The sequence below is a fragment of the Oryctolagus cuniculus genome, chromosome 17 (genome assembly GCF_964237555.1).
Source record: "Oryctolagus cuniculus chromosome 17, mOryCun1.1, whole genome shotgun sequence".
NCBI classification, from domain to species: domain Eukaryota; kingdom Metazoa; phylum Chordata; class Mammalia; order Lagomorpha; family Leporidae; genus Oryctolagus; species Oryctolagus cuniculus.
The window spans coordinates 3,848,089-3,870,408 of NC_091448.1; the positions used below are offsets into that span (position 1 = coordinate 3,848,089).

Sequence of the window (22,320 nt, forward strand, 5' to 3'; positions counted from 1 at the left end):
CGGCGTGGAGGAGGCATCGTGGGAGGGTGAACCTCACCAGGGACCACTCGGGCCCCGGCGTGGAGGAGGCGTCATGGGAGGGTGAACCTCACCAGGGACCACTCGGGCCCCGGCGTGGAGGAGGCGTCGTGGGAGGGTGAATCTCACCAGGGACCACTCGGGCCCCAGCGTGGAGGAGGCGTCGTGGGAGGGTGAACCCCACCAGGGGCCACTCGGGCCCCGGCGTGGAGGAGGCGTCGTGGGAGGGTGAACCTCACCAGGGACCACTCGGGCCCCGGCGTGGAGGAGGCGTCATGGGAGGGTGAACCTCACCAGGGACCACTCGGGCCCCGGCGTGGAGGAGGCGTCGTGGGAGGGTGAACCTCACCAGGGACCACTCGGGCCCCGGCGTGGAGGAGGCGTCGTGGGAGGGTGAACCTCACCAGGGACCACTCGGGCCCCGGCGTGGAGGAGGCGTCGTGGGAGGGTGACCCTCACCAGGGACCACTCGGGCCCCGGCGTGGAGGAGGCGTCGTGGGAGGGTGAACCTCACCAGGGACCACTCGGGCCCCGGCGTGGAGGAGGCGTCGTGGGAGGGTGAACCTCACCAGGGGCCACTCGGGCCCCGGCGTGGAGGAGGCGTCGTGGGAGGGTGAACCTCACTAGGGACCACTTGGGCCTCGGCGTGGAGGAGGCGTCGTGGGAGGGTGACCCTCACCAGGGACCACTCGGGCCCCGGCGTGGAAGAGGCGTCGTGGGAGGGTGAACCTCACTAGGGACCACTCGGGCCCCAGCATGGAGGAGGCATCGTGGGAGGGTGACCCTCACTAGGGACCACTCGGGCCCCGGCGTGGAGGAGGTGTCGTGGGAGGGTAAAGGCTCACTAGGGACCACTCGGGCCCCGGTGTGGAGAAGGCGTCGTGGGAGGGTGACCCTCACTAAGGACCAGTCTTGCTGGGCTCGGCGTGGAGGAGGCGTCGTGGGAGGGTGACCCTCACTAGGGACCACTCGGGCCCTGGCGTGGAGGAGGCGTCGTGGGAGGGTAAAGGCTCACTAGGGACCAGTCTTGCTGGGCTCGGCGTGGAGGAGGCATCGTGGGAGGGTGACCCTCACTAGGGACCACTCGGGCCCCGGCATGGTGGAGGCATCGTGGGAGGGTGAACCTCACCAGGGACCACTCGGGCCTCGGGCCCTGGCGTGGAGGAGGCATCGTGGGAGGGTGACCCTCACTAGGGACCACTCGGGCCCCGGCATGGTGGAGGCATCGTGGGAGGGTGACCCTTACTAGGGACCAGTCTTGCCGGGCTCGGCGTGGAGGAGGCGTCGTGGGAGGGTAAAGGCTCACTAGGGACCAGTCTTGCTGGGCTCGGCGTGGAGGAGGCGCCATGGGAGGGTAAAGGCGAGCTGGGGGAGGTTATGTGAAGGATCAGCCAAGAGCTGTTCTGGGAAACAGTGTGCAAACAGTGAAGTGGGAAGACGAGAGAGACGCACTCGGCGCTCGGTCCTTCTGAAATGCCACGGGGGGACAGGAAAGCAGTGGCACGGCGAGGGTGTTTAGAAACAGCCCCCACGTCACCCACTCTGCAGTGCCACGGGCCAGAGCCAGGCAGAAGGCCCGCGCGCCGCCCTGCAGGCGGCCCCGGGGACTCACGGTGTAGCAGCAGTGTTCGTTAATGATGACGCGATTCGAGAACGTTTCGTTGTGGGCCTCAATGTGCAAAGTGCGTTCCCGAGCGTTCAGTGAGTTTTTCTGGACAAAATAAACATAATCAACTCCTGCAATCTTCAAAACAGAAACAGAGAATGAGGTTTATTAAGGACACCAGTCGGCACATGAGCCGGCAGCAGCAGCGCGCGCGGTCCTCGGGCGGGCGGGCGCCACCTCCCGCACACCCCGCAGTACCTTCTTCAACAGCCTGGGGGCGTCGATGTCCAGCTTGCAGCGTCTCTCAATGACATGAATGGCTCCGTCTTCGCTCTTAAATTCATTCACAGTGTCGCTGTCCACGAACATTGGGATCAAGGGACAGGTAGGGAACCTCCTCTCATAGGCCTGTGGGTAGAAACGCAAAACAAACGGGAGAGGGTGAGCCAAGACTCAGCCCGACAGCCTGTGGGTGACGTCCTCCCTGAAACAGTGTCCTAAACACAGGGCGACACGCACCGCCCGCCGTCTCCATGGCTGCAGCTCCCACGAGAAAGCAGAGGGCTGGGGCCGGCGCCTGGCCGAGGAGTCAAGACGCCGCACCCTGTGTCCTGCACCTGCCCTGATGCCCAGTTCCGGCCACCTCTACCGCCGACCCTGGGAGGCAGCAGGTGACGGCTCAGAGCAGCTGGGTCCCTGTCACTCACAGTGGAGACCTGGACTAAGTCACAGCTCCCGGCTACAGACTGGCCCAGCCCTAGCTGTTACAGGTATTTGGGGAGTGAACCGGAGGATGATGGCTCTCTCTGCTCGTCTGTATGTCTCTCAAACAAACAAAATTTAAAAAGAAAAGAACGAGGGATTTGATGTTCACAGACTCGGAGACTCAACCCAGGAAAGATGTCAGTTCTTCCCCATGGATATACAAGTTTAACAGAATCTCAACCAAAGCTTCAGCAAATGCTTGGCCTTTTTTTTTTTTTTTTTGTAGCTCTGGATAAGATTACTTTAAAATGCATATGGAAAGGCAAAGGGACTAGAATAGCCAAACGATTCTGAGAAGGAACAAGCTGGGGGGACTCGTTCAGCCTGGCATTAGGGCTTTCTGTCCAGCTACCGCAATCAAGACTGCACGGCACTGGACAGACACAGTCAAGGGACAGAACCAAGGAGTACACCCAAACAAATAGGTTCAACCGGTTTGTTTTAAAATTTATTTATTTATTTGAAAGAGTTACAGAGCCAGAGAGAGAGAGATTGATCTTCCATCCACTGGCTTACTCTCCAAAGGGCCGCACGGCTGGAGTTGGGCCAATCCGAAGCAAGGAGCCTGGAGCTTCCTCCAGGTCCCCTACACAGGTGCAGGGGCCCAGGGACTTGGGCCATCCCCTGCTGCCTTCCCAGGCCACAGCAGAGAGCTGGAAGTGGAGCAGCTGGGATCAACACAGCTCCAGCCGTTGCAGCCATCTGGGGAGTGAACCAGCAGATGGAAGACTTCTCTCTCTCTCTTGCTCTTTCTTTCTGTGCCTCTGTGTAACTCTGCCTTTCAAATAAAGAAATACATCTTTTTTTTTTTTTTTTTTACAGGCAGAGTGGACAGTGAGAGAGAGAGAGAGACAGGTCTTCCTTTGCCGTTGGTTCACCCTCCAATGGTCACTGCGGCCGGCGCGCTGCGCTGATCCGATGGCAGGAGCCAGGTGCTTCTCCTGGTCTCCATGGGGTGCAGGGCCCAAGCACCTGGGCCATCCTCCACTGCACTCCCGGGCCACAGCAGAGAGCTGGCCTGGAAGAGGGGCAACCGGGACAGAATCCGGCACCCCGACCGGGACTAGAACCCGGTGTGCCGGCGCCGCAAGGCGGAGGATTAGCCTAGTGAGCCGTGGCGCCAGCTAGAAATACATCTTTAAAAAAAATGAATTGATCTAAATCAAGATGAAGCACACATTTACATAAAAAATTAGAATAGGAAAAATAAAAGATTTCAGGAGCTAGGCCTAGGGCGAGCTCTCAGAGGTGAGACCAAAATTACGACTCATACAAGGAGAAACAGGTGGGACAGCGGGCGTCAGACGCGTGTAGGATGGCGGGCGCCACTGACATGTGTGGGACAATGGGCACCACTGACGCGTGTGGGACGGCGGGCGCCACTGACACGTGTGGGACGGCGGGCGCCACTGACGCGTGTGGGACGGCGGGCGCCACTGACGCGTGTGGGACAATGGGCACCACTGACGCGTGTGGGACGGCGGGCACCACTGACGCGTGTGGGACGGCGGGCGCCACTGATGCGTGTGGGACGGCGGGCGTCACTGACGCGTGTGGGACAGAGGGTGTCACTGACGCGTGTGGGACAGCGGGCGCCACTGACACGTGTGGGACGGCGGGCGTCACTGACGCGTGTGCCGACGAGCGGACAGCAACTCCAGGACAGAGAAGCCGGCAGGGCGGAAGGGAGGGACATCGTGGGAGGGAGGCCTGCGACTCTCCCAGCACGTCCTTCTGCGCGCTGGGCACTGCGGGCCGACGGCCCTGCCAGCCTCCTCTCAGGGAGTGGACGTGCAGGGAGCACCGTGTGCGGACAGTCTGGAAGGGGCAAGCCCCACCTGGGGGACCCGTTACGTCTGCCTTTTAGACGCTGTTACTCGGGAGATGAAAACACTCCCTACACATAACCAGCCGCCCTCCCCAGGGCCTGTTCTGAACCGCGTGACTGCTAGGCTCACCGGTCCACGCCCGTCACCACCAACAGCACCGCGAAGCTTCCCGACCCTGCTCAGGTCACACCACAGCTAAGCTCACTCGAGGCACACTGGGGCGGGTGCGGGGGGCAGCAGCCGAGTCGCCCCCTTGGGACACCCGCGTGCCACCCTGGAGTGCTCAGCCCCAGTCCGGGCTACTCTGCTTGTCTCATCCAGCTCCCTGCCGCGCACCTGGGAGGCAGCAAATCATGGCCCACGTAACTAGGTTCCCGGCACCCACCGGAGACCCAGGAGGAGTTCTTGCTCCTGGCTTCGGCCTGGCCCAGGCCTGGCTGTGCGGCCCTTAGGGGAGTGAAGCAGCAGATGAAGCTATTTCTCGCTCTGTCACTCAGCCTTTCAAATAAATAAATCTTTTTTGAAAGAAGCACTGAACCCATGAACAATTCCAGAAAAAAAAAAGGCAAAAACCGCTACCACTCATTCCATACTGACACTGAAGGCCAAACGACCTGTAAGCTGCACTACATCAGAAACACAAGAACCAAGGAGTACACCCTGGTGGACCACGGGCTGAGCCGACAAGAGAGGACCGAAGCCAGACCCCCTACTCGAACACCCGAAGGGGACCGCTCTCCAAGTGCCCACAGCGTCACAGCAGAGTGGCAGAGCCACACTCACCACACAGCCCTGCCTGGCGTCCAAGCCACACTAAAAACCTGCCACGCCCCACGACATCGCCCGTCCACGTGCACTCCCAGGGGCAGACGTTCACACTCGGGCACTGGCGGTGCCCGAGCCAGGAGTGGCTGCCCAGGCACCGGGCCTCGTCTCCAAAGCCGGGGCACATCCTCCACGCTCTCTCCCAGCTCCTGTCACTCTGCCACCACACGTGCCACTCGGCTACGGGACAGAGAGCAGCTCCCACTTCTCTTTATCCCCACAAGAATCAGACCCAAGAGCCTAAAGGAGTCACTGTTCAATGAGCATGTTAAAATTATGAAATAAAAGCTCAGGAGATGGGCTACCCCTGGCTTGCTGAGGTCAGTGGATTCTGCAGACTGGGTAGCACTCCAGGCTCCTGGAGGATCATGGGAAAGTCAACTGCAGGAAGAGGACAGCAGGGCTGGGGTCTGCAGAAAGCAAGTCTGGCACCCGGATTGTGGTTCACTCCCTGCTGAAAGGACCCAGAGCTTCCCCGGAGAAATGGCCAAAGCCAGGCAGGGTCCAGGTGAGCCTGCGACATCCTCACCACAGAGCGTGCTCAGCGGCGATGGGACCACGCCCACAGGGCCCAGCAACCAGCACAGGGCTCCACTGGAGACGGGGCCACGCCCACAGGACCCAGGAACCCCCTCAGGGGCTCCACTGGAGACAGGGCCACGCCCACAGGACCCAGCAACCAGCCTGCAGGGCTCCACTGGAGACGGGGCCACACCCACAGGGCCCAGGAACCAGCCTGCAGAGCTCCACTGGAGACGGGGCCACGCCCACAGGATCCAGGAACCCCCTCAGGGGCTCCACTGGAGACGGGGCCACGCCCACAGGACCCAGGAACCCCCTCAGGGGCTCCACTGGAGACGGGGCCACGCCCACAGGACCCAGGAACCACCCTGCAGAGCTCCACTGGAGACGGAGCCACGCCCACAGGACCCAGGAACCACCCTGCAGGGCCCCACTGGAGACCGGGCCACGCCCACAGGACCCAGGAACCACCCTGCAGGGCTCCACTGGAGACGGGGTCACGTCCACGGGACCCAGGAACCCCCTCAGGGGCTCCACTGGAGACGGGGCCACGCCCACAGGACACAGGAACCCCCTCAGGGGCTCCACTGGAGATGGGGCCACGCCCTCAGGACACAGGAACCCCCTCAGGGCTCCACTGGAGATGGGGCCACGCCCACAGGACACAGGAACCCCCTCAGGGGCTCCACTGGAGATGGGGCCACGCCCACAGGACCCAGGAACCACCCTGCAGAGCTCCACTGGAGACGGAGCCATGCCCACAGGACACAGGAACCCCCTCAGGGGCTCCACTGGAGACAGGACCATGCCCACAGGACACAGGAACCCCCTCAGGGGCTCCACTGGAGACGGGGCCACGCCCACAGGACACAGGAACCCCCTCAGGGGCTCCACCAGCAGTTCTGGGGTAATCTGAACAGCAGAAGAATAAAGATGGCAAAGAATGAAAAGCTGCACAGTGATACAAGAAAAATGAGCAGAGGAAGAAAATTTACTTTAAAAAAGAGTCATTTGGGGCCGGCGCTGTAACATAGTAGATAAAGCCGCCGCCTGCAGTGCCGGCACCCCATGTGGGTGCTGGTTCAAGTCCCGACTGCTCCTCTTCTGATCCGGCTCTCTGCTATGGCCTGGGAGAGCAGTGAAAGATGGCCCAAGTGCTTGGGCCCCTGCACCCTTGTAGGAGACCCGGCGGAGGCTCCTGGGTCCTGGCTTCGGATCGGCACAGCTCTGGCCGTTGCGGCCAACTGGGGAGTGAACCGTGGATGGAAGACGCCCCCTATCTGCCTCTTCTTGTCTAAGTAACTCAAATAAATAAATAAATCTTATTAAAAAAAAAAAGTCATTCAATAAATACCGAAGGAATGACAGGCTCAGGAAGTCACTGCTTTGCAACTCGCCGTGTGCAATGACCGATTCAGCTGGGGTCATGGGTGGAGACTATTCAACAGGTCAGCAGAGCCAGGCCACAGAAGGTCACCAGTGAGTGCATGCAGGGCCAGAGACAGGGCAGCCAGACCACCGGGAGCGAGGCCACGGAGTGGGCACCCTACCCTGCCACCGGCATCTTCCGTGGCTCACCGTGAGATCACAGTGAAACCCAACTGAGAACAGTCTACAAACAAGGCCTGGGCTTTGAACAGCTTGAGATGAGCCCACCAATCAGGCACCTGCACAGAAGAGCACCTCGAGACAGAAGGGCACACTGGACACACGGCAGCTCCAGCCTTGCTCTGGGGTGACCAGCTGCACACAGCTGCGAGGACGCGTGCAGGACGTGTGGGGGAGCAGGGCCACGCCCTACCTTGGCCGGCTGGGCCCCCAGGTGTGAGCACCGAGTCAGGAGGGCGGCCATTCCTAGGCGTGTGCTCCAGCGCTCCAGGGCAGAGTCCTGATTCATACAACTCAGAAAACAACAGAAAGTGTGCATGTGTCCACGTGTGTCAGAGACAAAGTGTGCATGTGTCCACGTGTGTCAGAGACAAAGTGTGCCTGTTTGTGAGACAAAGTGTGCACATGCCCATGTGTATCAAAGACAAAGTGTGCGGCCGGCGCCGCGGCTCAATAGGCTAATCTTCCACCTTGTGGCGCCGGCACACCGGTTCTAGTCCCGGTTGCCCCTCTTCCAGGCCAGCTCTCTGCTGTGGCCCGGGAGTGCAGTGGAGGATGGCCCAAGTGCTTGGGCCCTGCACCCCATGGGAGACCGGGAGAAGCACCTGGCTCCTGCCATCAGATCAGCGCCGTGCGCCGGCCGCAGCGCGCCAGCCGCGGTGGCCATTGGAGGGTGAATCAACGGCAAAAAGGAAGACCTTTCTCTCTGTCTCTCTCTCTCACTGTCTAAATCTGCCTGTCAAAAAAAAAAAAAAAAAGACAAAGTGTGCACATGCCCATGTGTGTGCATCAGAGAGACAAAGTGTGTTGCTGATACAGGTGAACGTACACAGGTGCTGGCTGTCCTCTTTTACCTACGGTTTTCCTTCTAAAGATTTACTTTACTTATTTGAGTGACAGTTACAGAGAGGTAGAGACAGAGAGAGAAGTCTTCCATCCACTGGTTCACTCCCCCAAATGGCTGCAATAGCTGGAGCTGAGCCGAATCGAAGCCAGGAGCCAGGAGCTTCTTCTGGGTCTCCCACGTGGGTGCAGGGGCCCAAGAACTTGGGCATCTTCCACTGCTTTCCCAGGCCACAGCAGAGAGCTGGATCAGAAGTGGAGCATTGAACTGGTGCCCCTATGGGATGCCGGAGCAGCAGGCCATGGCTTGAACCCACCATGCCACAGTGCAAGCCCCCACCTACTTTTTTTTTTTTTTTTTTTTTTTTTTTTTTGGACAGGCAGAGTTAGACAGTGAGAGAGACAGAGAGAAAGGTCTTCCTTCCATTGGTTCACCCTCCAAATGGCCGCTACAGCCGGTGCGCTGTGCTGATCCGAAGGCGGGAGCCAGGTGCTTCTCCCGGTCTCCCATGGGGTGCAGGGCCCAAGCACTTGGGCCATCCTCCACTGCACTCCCGGGCCACAGCAGAGAGCTGGCCTGAAAGAGGAGCAACCGGGACAGAATCCGGCGCCCCAACCGGGACTAGAACCCGGTGTGCCGGCGCCGCTAGGTAGAGGATTAGCCTAGTGAGCCGTGGTGCCGGCCTCCACCTACATTTTTTTAAAATGGAATTTCTCCAAACACAAAATTGGGTAAAAACATAGAGAAAATGGCAGCTTTAGTGGGGCAAAAGTCCACATGTAAAATAAGAAGTGCTTCCACTGCACCAAGCCAGAGCCTACCGTGGTTGGTACAAGTAAGAAACTAAGCCACAGCTTTTACAGTCTTTTGCATTTCACTGCCACGTTTGATAAAGCAAACTTTATACAAAGTATAGGTCGAGCCCAAGTGCTGGCCCAAGGTGGGGGCGGGCCAGGCTCCCCAGGCGCCTGCAGGGGGCACCCAAGAGCACCCAGTGTGCACCAGGAGCCAGCGGCCGGGTTTTGAGACAGGCCTGCGGCTCTGGCCCCTGCCGCAGAGCTCGGCTCTGGCCCAAAGCCCTGTCAGGTCTGCACGCCCCGGGCGTGTACCTCCCCCACATCCCAATCCTGGCCAACACTCGCCAAACACAGGAACCAAGACGGGCTGAACAAAGCCAACTCTCCAGAAGTCATTTCTTAGAGAGAGAGAGACAGTCTTGGACATCTCCTTTTTAAAGGAGAAAAATCACTCTTGAAGAGAAAGAACAACTGTACCCTTTGCTCTCTCCTTTGTTTGACACAGCAATTGTTCCAACAATGGGAACTACACCAGGGCCCCATCCACGTGCTGAAGAGAGCCGCCCGCTCCAGCCTCCTACCCCACGGCTCCTCTCTCAAGCCTTCCTGCTCCCACGGCTCCCCTTCGGAAGGGATTCTGAGCCGCAGCACTTCCCGTTCCTAACCCCTGGCATGCGACTGCAGTATGCTACGGCCAGCGCTGCGCCCAGAAGGGGACTTTGGCACAGGCGTCGGCTGCAGGAGCAGCGCGCGGGGCCCCGTCCACTGCCCAGAAACGGTCCTTGCAGGAGCCGCTTCACACTGCGCCTGCGCACGGCCTCCGAGCCCGCAGACCACGCCGGCTGCTCCCAGACGCAACCCCCAGGCATGTACAGATCGGACTTGATTCTGCAAACGAAGGAACTAAGAGATTTAAGTCTTGTGTGCTGCCGGTGACGAAGAAACAAACACTCGGCGTCAACCTGACCAAAGTCCCTCAGAGTTCAGTTCTCCAATTCACTATCACTGAGCAGCAGATAAGGGGGCCAGCACTGTGCTCGGCAGGTCAGCCTGCAACTCCGGCACCAGCATCAGAACGCTGAGTCCCGGCGGCTCTGCCCCTGATCCAGGCCCTGCTCCTGCGCCTGGGAGAGCGGCGGAGGGTGGCCCAAGTACCCGCACCCTGCCGACCACACGGGAGATTCAGTCGGAGTTCCTGGCTTCAGCCTGGCCCAGCCCAGCTAACGTAGCCGCTGGGGAGTGAGCTAGCAAATGAAGCTCTCTCTCTCTGTGTGTGTGTGTGTGTGTGTGTGAGTGTGTGTGTGTGTGACAGTGCCTTTTGATAAATAAATCTTAAAACATACACTATACACTATACACACCTCATCCCCATACATAATATATAGGGGCAGGGAGGCACCTCCCACGTGCAGGCCCCACACCAAGGAATCCAGAGAACGCAGAAGTGGGAGACCCAGGAACTCGGCTCAGTTAGGGACACAGACGTAGTCTCTAACTACACAGAGAAAGGAAGGGCAGGAGGAGGTGACCAACAGCAGAGAAGCCCCCGCGAGGACCCCCTGGGACAGAAACCACGTGGGCCTGGAAGGCCGGGGGCTTCAGGGAGGCGGCCCCTGCAGAGGGCCCTGGAGGGCAGCACCTGCTGGGTGCCATTTATATCACCGTGTTCCTATTAATAAATCCCCAATATTACTAAGCCCGTGTGGTTCTTGCCCAATATCCAGAGAATTCTGAATACTGACACAAATGAACGAGGCAGCGTGATGAGTTTTTAGGCTTTTATTCAGTGAGAAGTGCACAGGAGAGTGAGGGCCCTGTCCAAGGGAGGGAAGTCTGGATTCACACCGAGCACCAGGAGCCAGCCACGGCCAGGAAGCGTGGAGTGGGTGGCCCGAGGGCACGGGGCAGCAAGGGACCCAGGGCAAAAGGGAAACAGGCCAGACAAGGGCCGCCCGCCGTGACCCAGGCCTTTATCCCACTCCCAAAGGGAGCGCTGACCAACCTCAACGGCCGGGCACAGCGTGAGGTCGCACAGGAGCGAGGGAAGGGCTGGGCTGCCAGCTCACAAACCTAATGCCTGCCTGCAACACGCAGGAACACCTGCCACAGGAATTCCGAGAAAAACTTCTTAAAAGAAGAAAGGGAATCGTAAGAAAGAAAAACAAAACCAAAGCAACAAAAAACCCAGAAAAGCCAAAGAGAGCAAAGCACAGCCGAACTCGAGGGAGGGCGCCAGGACGCCAGCTCTCCCGGAAGCTGGACCGGAGCTCAGACCAGGAGCTCGGTCCGTGCGTGGCTTCGTGCGTGGCTTCGTGCGTGGCTCCGTGCGTGGCTTCGAGCGCGCTCTGCTGCTGGGAGGCCTGGGCGGGCTCCCTCTCCCACCGCTGCGCAGGGGAACGCACACTGCTCACACCCACACACACGCGCCCTTTCAAAGAAACGGGATGGCCCGGCCCGCTGCGGCCCCCAGCACTCACTCAAATCCTACTGAGCGCCCCATCGGAGTGGCCACTTCAACCAGGCTGGCACACGGCCCGCACGGCCACAGGTGAGCGCCGCTCCCGGCCGAGGTCCCCTCCTCAGCACCGGTCTTCAGGGAGACAAACACGCATCACCAAGCAGACCGGAGACAGAAACAGAAACACACGGACTGCACACACGGACTCTGTGGGAACCCGCTCCCCCGAGCCCCCTCCCCGAGGTCGAACACGACGCGGTTCAACTGCAACCTTCACCTCAGAAAACCGCGAATCCCGTGACCCGAAACGCACTTCTTCCAGCAATGTTTCACCTGGACAAGCCGTGCATTCAACCAACGTGCCACAGTGCAAACAAAGGCCAGGCACCGCCACAGCTGCCGAAGTGCCCGGGAAAGAGGGCCGGGCCTCTCCCGCGACCTGCACCGCGGCAGGACACGGAGCACCAGGGAGCAGGCGGGGCCGCGGCCACACGCCCGCCATCCTCTCGCCCACGCACCTCTCAGCTCACCAACGTGATGTGAGCCAGTCCTGCTCCACACGAGGACCGTGCGATGCAGAGAAGGGCAGACACTGGAAATGAATTCTCTAGCAAAAATCATGGTTCCTTTCTTTGTTCCAAGAGTTTCACATGACCTATTTTTGTGAAAGGATAAGAGAAGTTTAGATTTCTTTCTTTCTTTTTTTTTTTTTTTTGACAGGCAGAGTGGATAGTGAGAGAGAGAGACAGAGAGAAAGGTCTTCCTTTGCCGTTGGTTCACCCTCCAATGGCCGCCGCTGCAGCCGGCGCGCTGCGGCCGGCGCACCGCGCTGATCCGATGGCAGGAGCCAGGTACTTATCCTGGTCTCCCATGGGGGGCAGGGCCCAAGTACTTGGGCCATCCTCCACTGCACTCCCGGGCCACAGCAGAGAGCTGGCCTGGAAGAGGGGCAACCGGGACAGACTCCAGCACCCCGACCAGGACTAGAACCCGGTGTGCCGGTGCCTCAAGGTGGAGGATTAGCCTAGTGAGCCGCGGTGCCGGCCTAGATTTTCTTCTAAAACCCTATATTTTCTCTTAGGAAACGGCCCATCAAGTAGGGAGCGGTACCTGTGGGGCGTGCACCAAGCTAACGACTCCCGCACTTGACCTGCACGGGCCTCCACCACCTTCCCTGGAACACCCCCCCACCCCCAACTCTCCGCAGGCACAGGGAACATGACTCTACAGGGTCACAGATTTTTTTTTTTTTTTGGGGGGGACAGGCAGAGTTAGACAGTGAGAGATACAGAGAGAAAGGTCTTCCTTCCGTTGGTTCACCCCCCCAAATGGCCGCCACGGCTGGTGCTGCGCCAATCCGAAGCCAGGAGCCAGGTGCTTCCTCCTGGTCTCCCATGTGGGCGCAGGGCCCAAGGACCTGGGCTATCCTCCACTGCCTTCCTGGGCCACAGCAGAGAGCTGGCCTGGAAGAGGAGCAACCGGGACTAGAACCCGGCGCCCATATGGGATGCCAGCGCCGCAGGCAGAGGATTAACCAAGTGAGCCACAGCGCCGGCCCCAGGGTCACAGAATTAAGACATCCCATGTAGGAAGCGCTACAACCTGCCCGTGTTGTAGGTGGTGTCCAAGACAACACCAGGAACACAAGGCATCGCAGGGTCGTCGTCTGCCTTCTTAAAGTAATTCAGGCCTGGCCGGGTGTTTAGCACAGCGGTTAAGACGTCGCCGGGGAAGTGCCTGGCTTCAGTACCCGGCTCCACTTCTCACTCCAGCTTTCTGCTAACCCACGCCTTGCGAGGAAGGAAGAATGGGGCAGTGGCTGGGTCCCTGCTACCCTCACGGGGAACAAGACTGGACCCCAGCTCCTGGCTTGGCCTGGCCCGCCCTGGCTGCTGTGGGCATTAGAGAAGTGAACCAGAAGACCTCCCTCTCTGTCTGCCTACAAATAAGTCTTAAAATAATATGATATATATATATATATTTAATTTGAAAGGCAGAGTTACAAGATAAAGGGGGAGGGAGAGACCAATCCTCCATCTGCTGTTTCAGTTCCCCACGGCTGCAACAACCAGAGCTGGGCCAGGCTGAAGTCAGGAGCCAGGAGCTCCATCCAGGTCTCCCCGCGGGCGGCAGGCACCCAGGGACTTGGGCTGTCACTTATCCGCTGCTGTTCCAGGCACGGCAGCAGGGAGCTGGACTGAGGCAGAGCAGCCGGGACCGGAACTGGTGCTCAGAAGGGACACTGGGGTCGCAGGTGGTGTCTCAACCCAAGGCGCCACACGCGGGCCCCCTGGGTGATTAATTCAGGCTGGGGGTATCCACGCTACGCCTCTGCAGCCCCGACTGGCAGTGGGACGGACGGGCCCCGCACCGGGACTGCCGCGCGAGAGGACTCCGCACGAAACACACTTCCCGTCGCTTTCAGGTTTTCTGCCAGCAGAGTGTGCTACTTCTTTGGGTCCCAGAAACCCCCCTGGTGACACGAGCCCCAACCAGTGAGGAAAGGAACAGGGCGAGGACGGGACCTCAGCTCCGCGCCGCCCCGCACGCACCCAGGACGCCAACTCCCGGCCACGCCTTATTCTGCGGGCAGGCAGCCACGGGGCCTGTCAGAGCCGTCCCTGACCCAAGACAAGGAGCAACCACGCCTGAGGTGATCGGCCAATGGCTGATGGGACCGCAGGTTCTCACACATCAAAATGCTACCCTGCACTCCATGAATGGACACGATTACTGTGTGTCGATTAAAATAAAAACGCACGTACATGTAAGAAAACGCAGGGGCCAGTGTTGTGGCGCCGCAGGTTAAGCCGCTGCCTGAGTCCCATGTTGGAGCGCCAGGCTGCTCCGCTTCTGGTCCAGCTTCCGGCTAATGCGTCTGGGAAAGCTTTGGAAGACGGCCCAAGTACAGGGGCCCCCGCCACCCATGTGGGAGGCCTGGATGGAGTTCCTGGCTCCGGGCTTCAGCCTGGCCCAGCTCTGGCCGCTGCAGCCGTTTGGGGAGTGAACGGGCGATGGAAGACCCCTCTGCCTCTCCCTCATTCTGTCGCTCTGAAGCATTACCGGAAGTACAACGCGAGCGTGAGAGCTACAGAATTATGCGCAAAAGAAAAGCAATCGTCTGCATCTGCTGAAGTCAGGCTTGCTGACGCGGCCAAAGCAAGACAGCGCCAGCCCTCGCCGCGCGTGCCGGGGACCCCGGGGGCCGGCGAGCACCTGTCCGCCCTCCTTGCCGCAGGGGAGCCCTGCTTCCGCAAGGTCCTGGGGCCTGACCTCCAAACACCCCAAACCTTCCTCTTCCGGAGCCTCCGGGACAGCCCCCAGGGAGCTCGTTAGCACCGCTCAGCGGACGGCGACTGTACTTAGACCACTCCACGTACAATCCACAGGCCCGACTGCAGCATCTACACGGAGTGTGAATTAGAAAAATGACGTCCACCGTGCCCAGCTGTCTGCTGTCTTTCTGAACCAGCTCAGGGTTGACCGGTGTCTCGGACAGCGCCGGGAGTCCCCGTGCCTTAGGTTGGTGTCCTGTCCCAAGACAATCACTTGACACACTGCTGACTGCTTATCTGCCTTCTGTCCTTCAGCACTGTCCCGGAAGTGACCTATGTCACAGCTCCACCGCGGGCCTGGGGGCTGGCCATTCAGTAGGTTATCCAGGCTACACAACCTAGAAAGCGCCTGCGAGAACCAGCAAGGTGGCACAGCGGTTATGCAGCCACTGGAACGCCAGGGCATCCCGGCTGCTCCCCTTCTGATCCAGCTCCCTGCTAGAGTACCTGGGAGGGCAGCGGAGGGTGGCTCAAGTGCCTGGGCCCCTGCACCACGTGGGACACCAGGACTGAGTTCCCGGCTCCTGGCTTCAGCCTGGCCCAGCCTGCAGCCAGAATCTGGGAAGTAAAGCAGCAGATGGAACATTCTCTCTGTCTTTCTCTCTCTCTCTCTCTCCCCAACCCCTCAGCCCATGGCTCTGCTTTTCAAATAAATAAATCTTCAAAAAAAGTGTTTGTAACCATTTGAAAAACAGCACACTGAAGCAGAAGGAAAAAATCCTTTCTGTCGTTCTTAAAGAGGCAGGATTATTTACAAGGACGTGGAAGGCGGCTGTGGAACAAGACGCACTCAAGACTGACGGACGCGCAGCAGGTGGGAGGAGCCAGAGCTCAACCGCGGGTTTTGGCCAAAAACCAGGTCATCAACGGCAGTTCAGGGAGCACCAATAGAACCGCACGAGACGCCAGCAACGCGGAGGGAAAGGCAGGGCTGGAGGCGACTGCGTGATTTGCTCAATTTTCTGTCAATCCCAAACTGCGCTAACACAGTCAAGTCTATGGAAAACCTGAAAAGCGTCAAGAGGCCCCTCGGCTGAAGGCAGGGATCTACTCAGCTGAGACCTCACACCGCGCATCCGACAGGCAGCCCTGCCTCACAGCACGAGGACGCGGGCACAGGACGCGCCACCACCCGTCCTCTCCGCGGACCCAGACACGTCCTGGGTGGCGACACCAGCACCTCCTTATGAGGGCCTCGGGTGTGCGCCGGAGCAGAGGTGCAGGATGGATGCGTTCAACCCAGCCTTCTCCGAGGTCCCAGGATGCGGCACCACGTCTGCCCCTGCGGCACCGGGTCTCAGAGCTGGGCTTCTGGCGGGGAAGAGTCGGCTTCACCCCCAGAGCCCGTGACAGACAAAGGCGGCTCCGGACGCTGACTGCGGCTCGAGTCCCACCCCGCAGCTTTGCTGAGAGGCCAGGAGCCCGTCCCGGGCCCGCCCAGTCCACGCACAGCCACACACCGCGACTCGGGAGCCCGTCCCGGGCCTGCCCAGTCCACGCACAGCCACACACCGCGACTCGGGAGGCAGGGAGGGCCCGCCACCAAGCACACACGCTGTCTGTGCCACAGGCCGGGTCCCAGAAGGAGCAGGGACCCTTTCTCACGCAAACAGCTAAAAACGAACATCTTCCACTTGACCTTTCTCTTTCCTGCAGTACTTTGGAAACGCACCAAGGGCCAGCGCTGTGGTGCGGGCATCCCCTGTGGGCACCAGTTCCAGTCCCAGCTGCTCCACTTCCCATCCAGCTCTCTGTATGGTCTGGGAAAGCAGCGGATGTCGGCCCAAGTGCCTGGGCCCCTGCACCCCATGGGAGACCTGGAAGAAGCTCCTGGCTCCTGCCTGGCACAGCCCCAGGCATTGCAGCCATGTGGGGACAGAGGACCTCTCTGTCTCTCCCTCTCTCTGTGTAACTCCACCTTTCAAATAAACAAAGAAGAAAAGATCAAGGTTCAAAAATTCAAAAAAAGAAAGTGTACCCAAAAAAGCCCATGTGTGCACCAAATAATTCTCTCACATGACCCTAAAAACATCAGACGTCAATGTCAAGGCTTCGCTGGAAGCCAGCTACTTTAAGCTGATAACTAACCAACCAAATAAGGACCAGGCAGGCCTCCTTCCTCCCCTCAGGCCAAGGAAAAGCCAGAAGAAGGTACAGATGGGGCAAGAGCACAGGAAGCCCGCCGCTTCGCTCAGCCGCTCGCCCGCTGACCGCTGCTGTCGCTGGGAGCCTCGCTGGGAGCCACGCTGCGGCCCTGGAGAGCACATGACTCAAGCCGGGACAAGAATGTTCACAAATAAACAGACGAGGCGGCGCTGGGCAGACTTCTCTGAAAAGGCTTCCGGTCACAGCGGCCCGCCCCAGGCTTCCTGCTAAGGGCACACATTTTCCAAAGGAAGAACCGAGTCTACTTGCAAGACAGAGAACTCGCCTAGCCCGCGGCGGCCTGAATGAGTGGACACGTTAGCCTGCGGTTCCCGGCCTGCTCTCGGGACAAGAGCCTCCTGGACGATGCGGCACGACGACGCACACCCGAGATCCGTGCCAGCACACGGCTCACGCTGGCTGCATTAAATTCCGTGCTCCTAGAGACTGCCCACCCCCAACGACGACCACTGCCGCCCCCATCTGCCAGCGGTGAACTGGCCAGCCACGGACTCCAGCACTGTCACCCCGGAGCAGGGCACAAACCAGGGAGGCAGGCAGAGCAGCTGGCATCCCAGCTGTGCCGTGGGAGAAACAGCTCCCTGGCTGAAGGAAACAGAGACCGCAAGACACTGGGGTTCTGCAGCCCAGCAGGGGCGGGATCAGAGCAGACAGATCACAGCGGGCCGGAGGCTGGCGGAAGCAAAGGCTGAACGGCCCCTTTCAGAACGGGAGAGCCGCCAGCAGCCCAGAGGTGAGCTGGGTGTCCTGCTCCAGCGTGTGGGGCCTGCTGGCTCGTGGCCTCCGGTCAGTCCACGCTGGGTCAGCAGCTTAAACCCACTTCCTGGTTTATACACTGGGACAAAGAAAGGACGGAGAAGCAGAGGGAGAGGCTGGCGGAGAGGCTGGCACAGAGGCGCCCCGGGCGCCGGCTGCTGCCCTGGACCTCTGGAGGGTGCAGTGCTGCGGAAGCGCGACACACCTGCCAACAGGCACCGCTGTCCTGGCCCTCGTCGGGACACTCACCGAGCGCTGGGCAGGAGGGCAGACCCAAGCCTACGTGTGTGACAGGGGCTGAAGAACAGACGGGAAGCTCCTGGCACGCCCTGGAAGCAGCCCAGCACAGACACGTCAGAAGTCTCACCCGCGGGACTCGTGTTGCGGCACGGCTGGTTAAGCCACCACCATAGAGGCGTCAGTTCGAGTCCTGGCTGCTCCACTTGCAATTCAGTTCTCTGCTAATGGCCTGGGAGAGCAGAGGAAGATGGTGCAGGTCCCTGGGCCCCTGCACCCACCTGGGAGACACAGATGGAGCTCCTGGCTCCTGGCTTCAGCCTGGCCCAGCCCTAGCTGTGTGGCCATTAAGGGAGTGAACCAGCGGATGAAGATCCATCCCTATCTCTCCCTCTACCTGTTTGTTGCTAATTATTTTTGTTTTAAAGATCTATTTGTTTACTTATCTGAAAGGCAGACAGAAATAAAGAGAGGTCTTCCATCCGCTGGTTCACTCCCCAGATGGCCACACAGCCAGAGCTGGGCCAATCTGAAGTCAGGAGCCAGGAGCTTCATCCAGGTCTCCCACGTGGGTGCAGGGGCCCAAGCACTTGGGCCATCGTCCACTGCTTTCCCAAGCCACAGCAGAGAGCTGGATCGCAAGTAGAGCAGCCAGGATTCAAAGTGGCACCCATGTGGGATGTCAGCCCCGCAGGCTGTGGCTTTACCCCTAAGTCACAGCGCCGGCCCTTCTCTGTTTCAAATAAATAAAAAAAAAAAAGTCCCAGGGCCAGCGCTGTGGAGCAGGTAAAGCTGCCATCTGCAGTGCCAGCATATCCATTTCCGATCCAGCTCTCTGCTGTGGCCTGGGAAGGCAGTGGAAGATGGCCCAAGTGCTTGGGCCCCTGCACCCACGTGGGAGACCTGGAGGAAGCTCCTGGCCCCTGGCTTCAGATCAGCTCAGCTCTGGCTGTTGCAGCCATCCGAGGAGTGAATCAGCAGATGGAAGATCTCTCTCTCTCTTTCTCTGCCTCTCCATAATTTTTTTTAAAGATTTACTTATTTATTTGAAGGGCCGAGTTATAGAGAGGCAAGCAGAGAGAAAGAAAGATTTTCCAATCGCTGGTTCACTCCCCAGATGGCTGCAACGGCCAGAGCTGTGTCAATCTGAAGCCAAGAGCCTCTTCCAGGTCTCCCACATGGGTGCAGGGGCCCAAGCACGTGGGCCATCGTCCACTGCTTTCCCAGGCCACAGCAGAGAGCTGGATTGGAAGTGGAGCAGCTGGGACTCGAACCAGCACCCATATGGGATGCTGGCACTGCCGGCAGCAGCTTTACCCACTATGTCACAGCGCCGGCCCCCTCTCTGTAACTCTTTCAAGTAAATAAATAAATATTTAAAAAATGAACAAAGAATCACAGAGATATGATATATAAATTTAAAAAAATGCAGATTCAAGCCTTTATAGGATCTGGTGACAATGCAGCCAAGACGCACGCTGCACTGATCTCCATCCAGAGGCAGGAGACACTGGAGCGCTGCTCTCCACTCTGCCCGCCCGGCCACCGCCGACCTCCATCACGTCCCCCGATGCCCGGCCACCACCAACCTCCATCACATCCCCCGATGCCTGGCCACCACCAACCTCGATCACGTCCCCTGATGCCCGGCCACCACCAACCTCGATCACGTCCCCCTGATGCCTGGCCACCACCGACCTCAATCACATCCCCCCCATGCCCAGCCACCGCTGACCTCTATCACGTCCCCCGATGCCCGGCCACCACCAACCTCGATCATGTCCCCTGATGCCCGGCCACCGCCGACCTCGATCACATCCCCCCGATGCCCAGCCACAGCCAACCTCCATCACATCCCCCCGATGCCCGGCCACCGCTGACCTCCATCACGTCCCCCGATGCCCGGCCACCGCCGACCTCCATCACATCCCCCGATGCCCGGCCACCGCCGACCTCCATCACGTCCCCGCCGACACATGGAGCAGGGTGCTGCCGGCCCGGGAAGCCACCGCGGGAGCTCGGAGAGCACTGCAGGCGTGCTCACCCCCACTCCTCCCAACCGCTGGGTGGGTTTCAAACAGCACTGGAGCTGAAGAACCTGGCTGGCTGGACTCGGAACCACTCCTCAAACGTGGGCAACGAGGGCTTCCTCAGACCCCCGGTGCTGTCCAGTTACTCACGTCACGTTACTTAAGTAGGCACAAATGTACTAGTGTGTTTGTTGTTTTTAAAGCCTCCTCCAGTTACAAAATCCAAAGTAGCAGCATACGCATGACAGGGAAATGACAAACTCCCCTCCAACAAGAAGGGGGACCTGGCAGGCGTGGCTGCCGTGGGACTGCGTGGCAGGCGTGGCTGCCGTGGGACCTGGCAGGCCCCCTGCGCGGGAGCCCTGCTGACTGCCTGTGTCCAGCACTCATATCTGTGTTTATTTCTGCTGTTCCCCATCCGGCCGTGAAGTGACGTGGGCTGTATTTGGCTCAAACACATCACGTAGATGTTAATTCCACCTCTTGCTTTTAGCTGTGACAGAAGCATTAAAGCAGACACACGGCGTCCGCCAGTGCTCGGCTGTAACTGGAGGACATCCAGACGATGGAGACGTGTGTGTCACGTTCAGTCACTGTGTCCAGGTACATTAACCAAACCCCATGAGAGAATCACAAGACACCGGCAAGCAAAAACACAGTCTTCGTTCTTAAGATACCTTGTCTCTACCAATAAACCTTGAACATCAAACGTTCCACATGCTATAAAAACATAAGCCCTAGGCAAACAAAAACATCTGCAGTGCTATGAAAGGTTCTTCTACTCCGGTTTCTCAGGTGTTTAATTTGGTATTTAAAGTGATTACAATGGTGCTTGGGATGCCGGCATCCTGTATCGGGGTGCCTGGGAGGAAGTCAGCTTCCCGCTGACCCACACCCGAGGGCAGCAGTGATGACCAGAATCCCTGGGCCCCTACCACTCACATGGGAGACCCGGAACGAGCTCCCGGCTCCCGGCTCTCCAGCCTGCCCAGCCCCGACTGCTGCGGGCATCCGGGGAGTGAGGTCAGTGGACAGAAGCTCTCTCTCACTGTCTGTCTCTGACTTCCAAATGAAAAAACAGCATTTCTTTTGCATTAAAAAAGGACAGTCACTGGATGCTGAATGGATCCATCAGAATCCAAAACCTGCCAAGAATTTCAAATCCATTTCCAACCCAGAAAAATGCTGGTCTGATAACTAGCGAACGGTACACATGTATCTCCGGCAACCAAGTCGGGCTTTGCGGATTCCTCCTCCAGTCGAGCTGGCTTGGCGCGGCAGGCAGACTCGGGACTTCAGGAGGCACGTGGTGCCCCGGGAACTGCGGCTTCAGCTTCTGAAGAAGCCACGCGTCTGCCCACATCAAAGCACGCAACGAGCCAGGGAGACATCATCTGGCCTCAAGAGGCAGGACAAAAGCCCTGTGGAGTCAGCAGGCTGACAGCGGGAACTGGTTTAATCCACCAGGAAAATGAGCTGGCGTGTATGACGTATTTAGTTATGCACTGGAGAGGCTGAGACGGTGTGACGTCCTCTGTCCACTCCCCAAGCCGGCAGCAGCCAGCACGGGCCAGGCCTGGAGCAGGCTTGAGCATCCGAGAGAACCAGCAGACGGGGGCTCTCAGTCTCTCAAATAAAACTAAAAAATTGAAAAGCATACAGTATAGACACTGGACAAAAAGGAAGCAACCCAAGTGTCCCTCAACAAATATTACAACGGAATAGCATCCAGCCGTGAAGAGGAAACTCTAACACGTGCTCCAGGACAGACGTCACGTCAAGTGCAAAAGGCAAACATCGGGGCTGGACTGCTGTGTAGCGGGTAAAGTCACCCTGAGAGGCCGGCACCCCAACTGGGCGCCAGTTCTAGTCCCGGCTGCTCCACTTCCGATCCAGCTCCCTGCTCACGCACCAGAAGCGGCAGATGGCCCAGACCTGGGAGAAGCTCCTGGCTCCTGGCTTCAGTCTGGCACAGCCCTGCCCACTGCAGCCACCTGGGGAGTGAACCGGCAGATGGGAGGCCTCTGTCTCTCCCGCCCTCTCTCACTCTGCCTTCCAATAAGTAAAATGTCACGTGAGTCCTCTTATCTGAGGACCCTGGAGCAGTGATTCACGGAGTGGTAGCACCACAGAAAGCAGGGGCAGGCGTGCGGCACAGGCTAAGATGCCGCTCGGGACGCCGGCATCCTATATCGGGGCGCTCGGCGTGAGTCCCGGCCCTGCTCCCGAGCCAGCTTCCGGCTAGAGCACCCCTGGGAAGGCCACAGACAGAGGCTTGGTGCGTGGGTCCCTGTCACCTGTGGGGGAGACTGGATTGAGCTGCGGGCTCCTGCCTGTGGCACAGTGCAGCCCTGGTGTTGTGGGCATTTGGGGAGTGGACAGCGGATGGATGATCTCTGTCTCTGTCTCCCACTGCCTTTCGAAAATGAAAAGGGGAAAGAGGTAGAATGGGAGTAGCCAGAAGCCGGGGGGAGGGGCAGCCAACGCTTATTGGGACTGAGCTTCCCTATGGGATGGTGGAAAC

General features: G+C 59.2%; 1 protein-coding gene across 6 annotated transcripts in view; it reads right to left on the minus strand.

The window, feature by feature from the left end:
* The window catches only part of SEC14L1 (SEC14 like lipid binding 1), a 60,159-nt gene that overhangs the window by 23,397 nt on the left and 14,442 nt on the right, over nt 1–22,320 (minus strand). For 4 of the 6 annotated variants that reach the window (XM_051827997.2, XM_051827996.2, XM_070060242.1 and 1 more), the window contains exons 3-4: nt 1,883–2,032; nt 1,631–1,762 (exon numbers count right to left, since the gene is read on the minus strand). In XM_051827997.2, the coding sequence (XP_051683957.2) occupies nt 1,631–1,762; nt 1,883–2,032 (282 nt within the window). The remainder of the gene's footprint in view (nt 1–1,630; nt 1,763–1,882; nt 2,033–22,320) is intronic. The other 2 variants (XM_070060245.1, XM_070060244.1) reach the window with 1 other exon arrangement.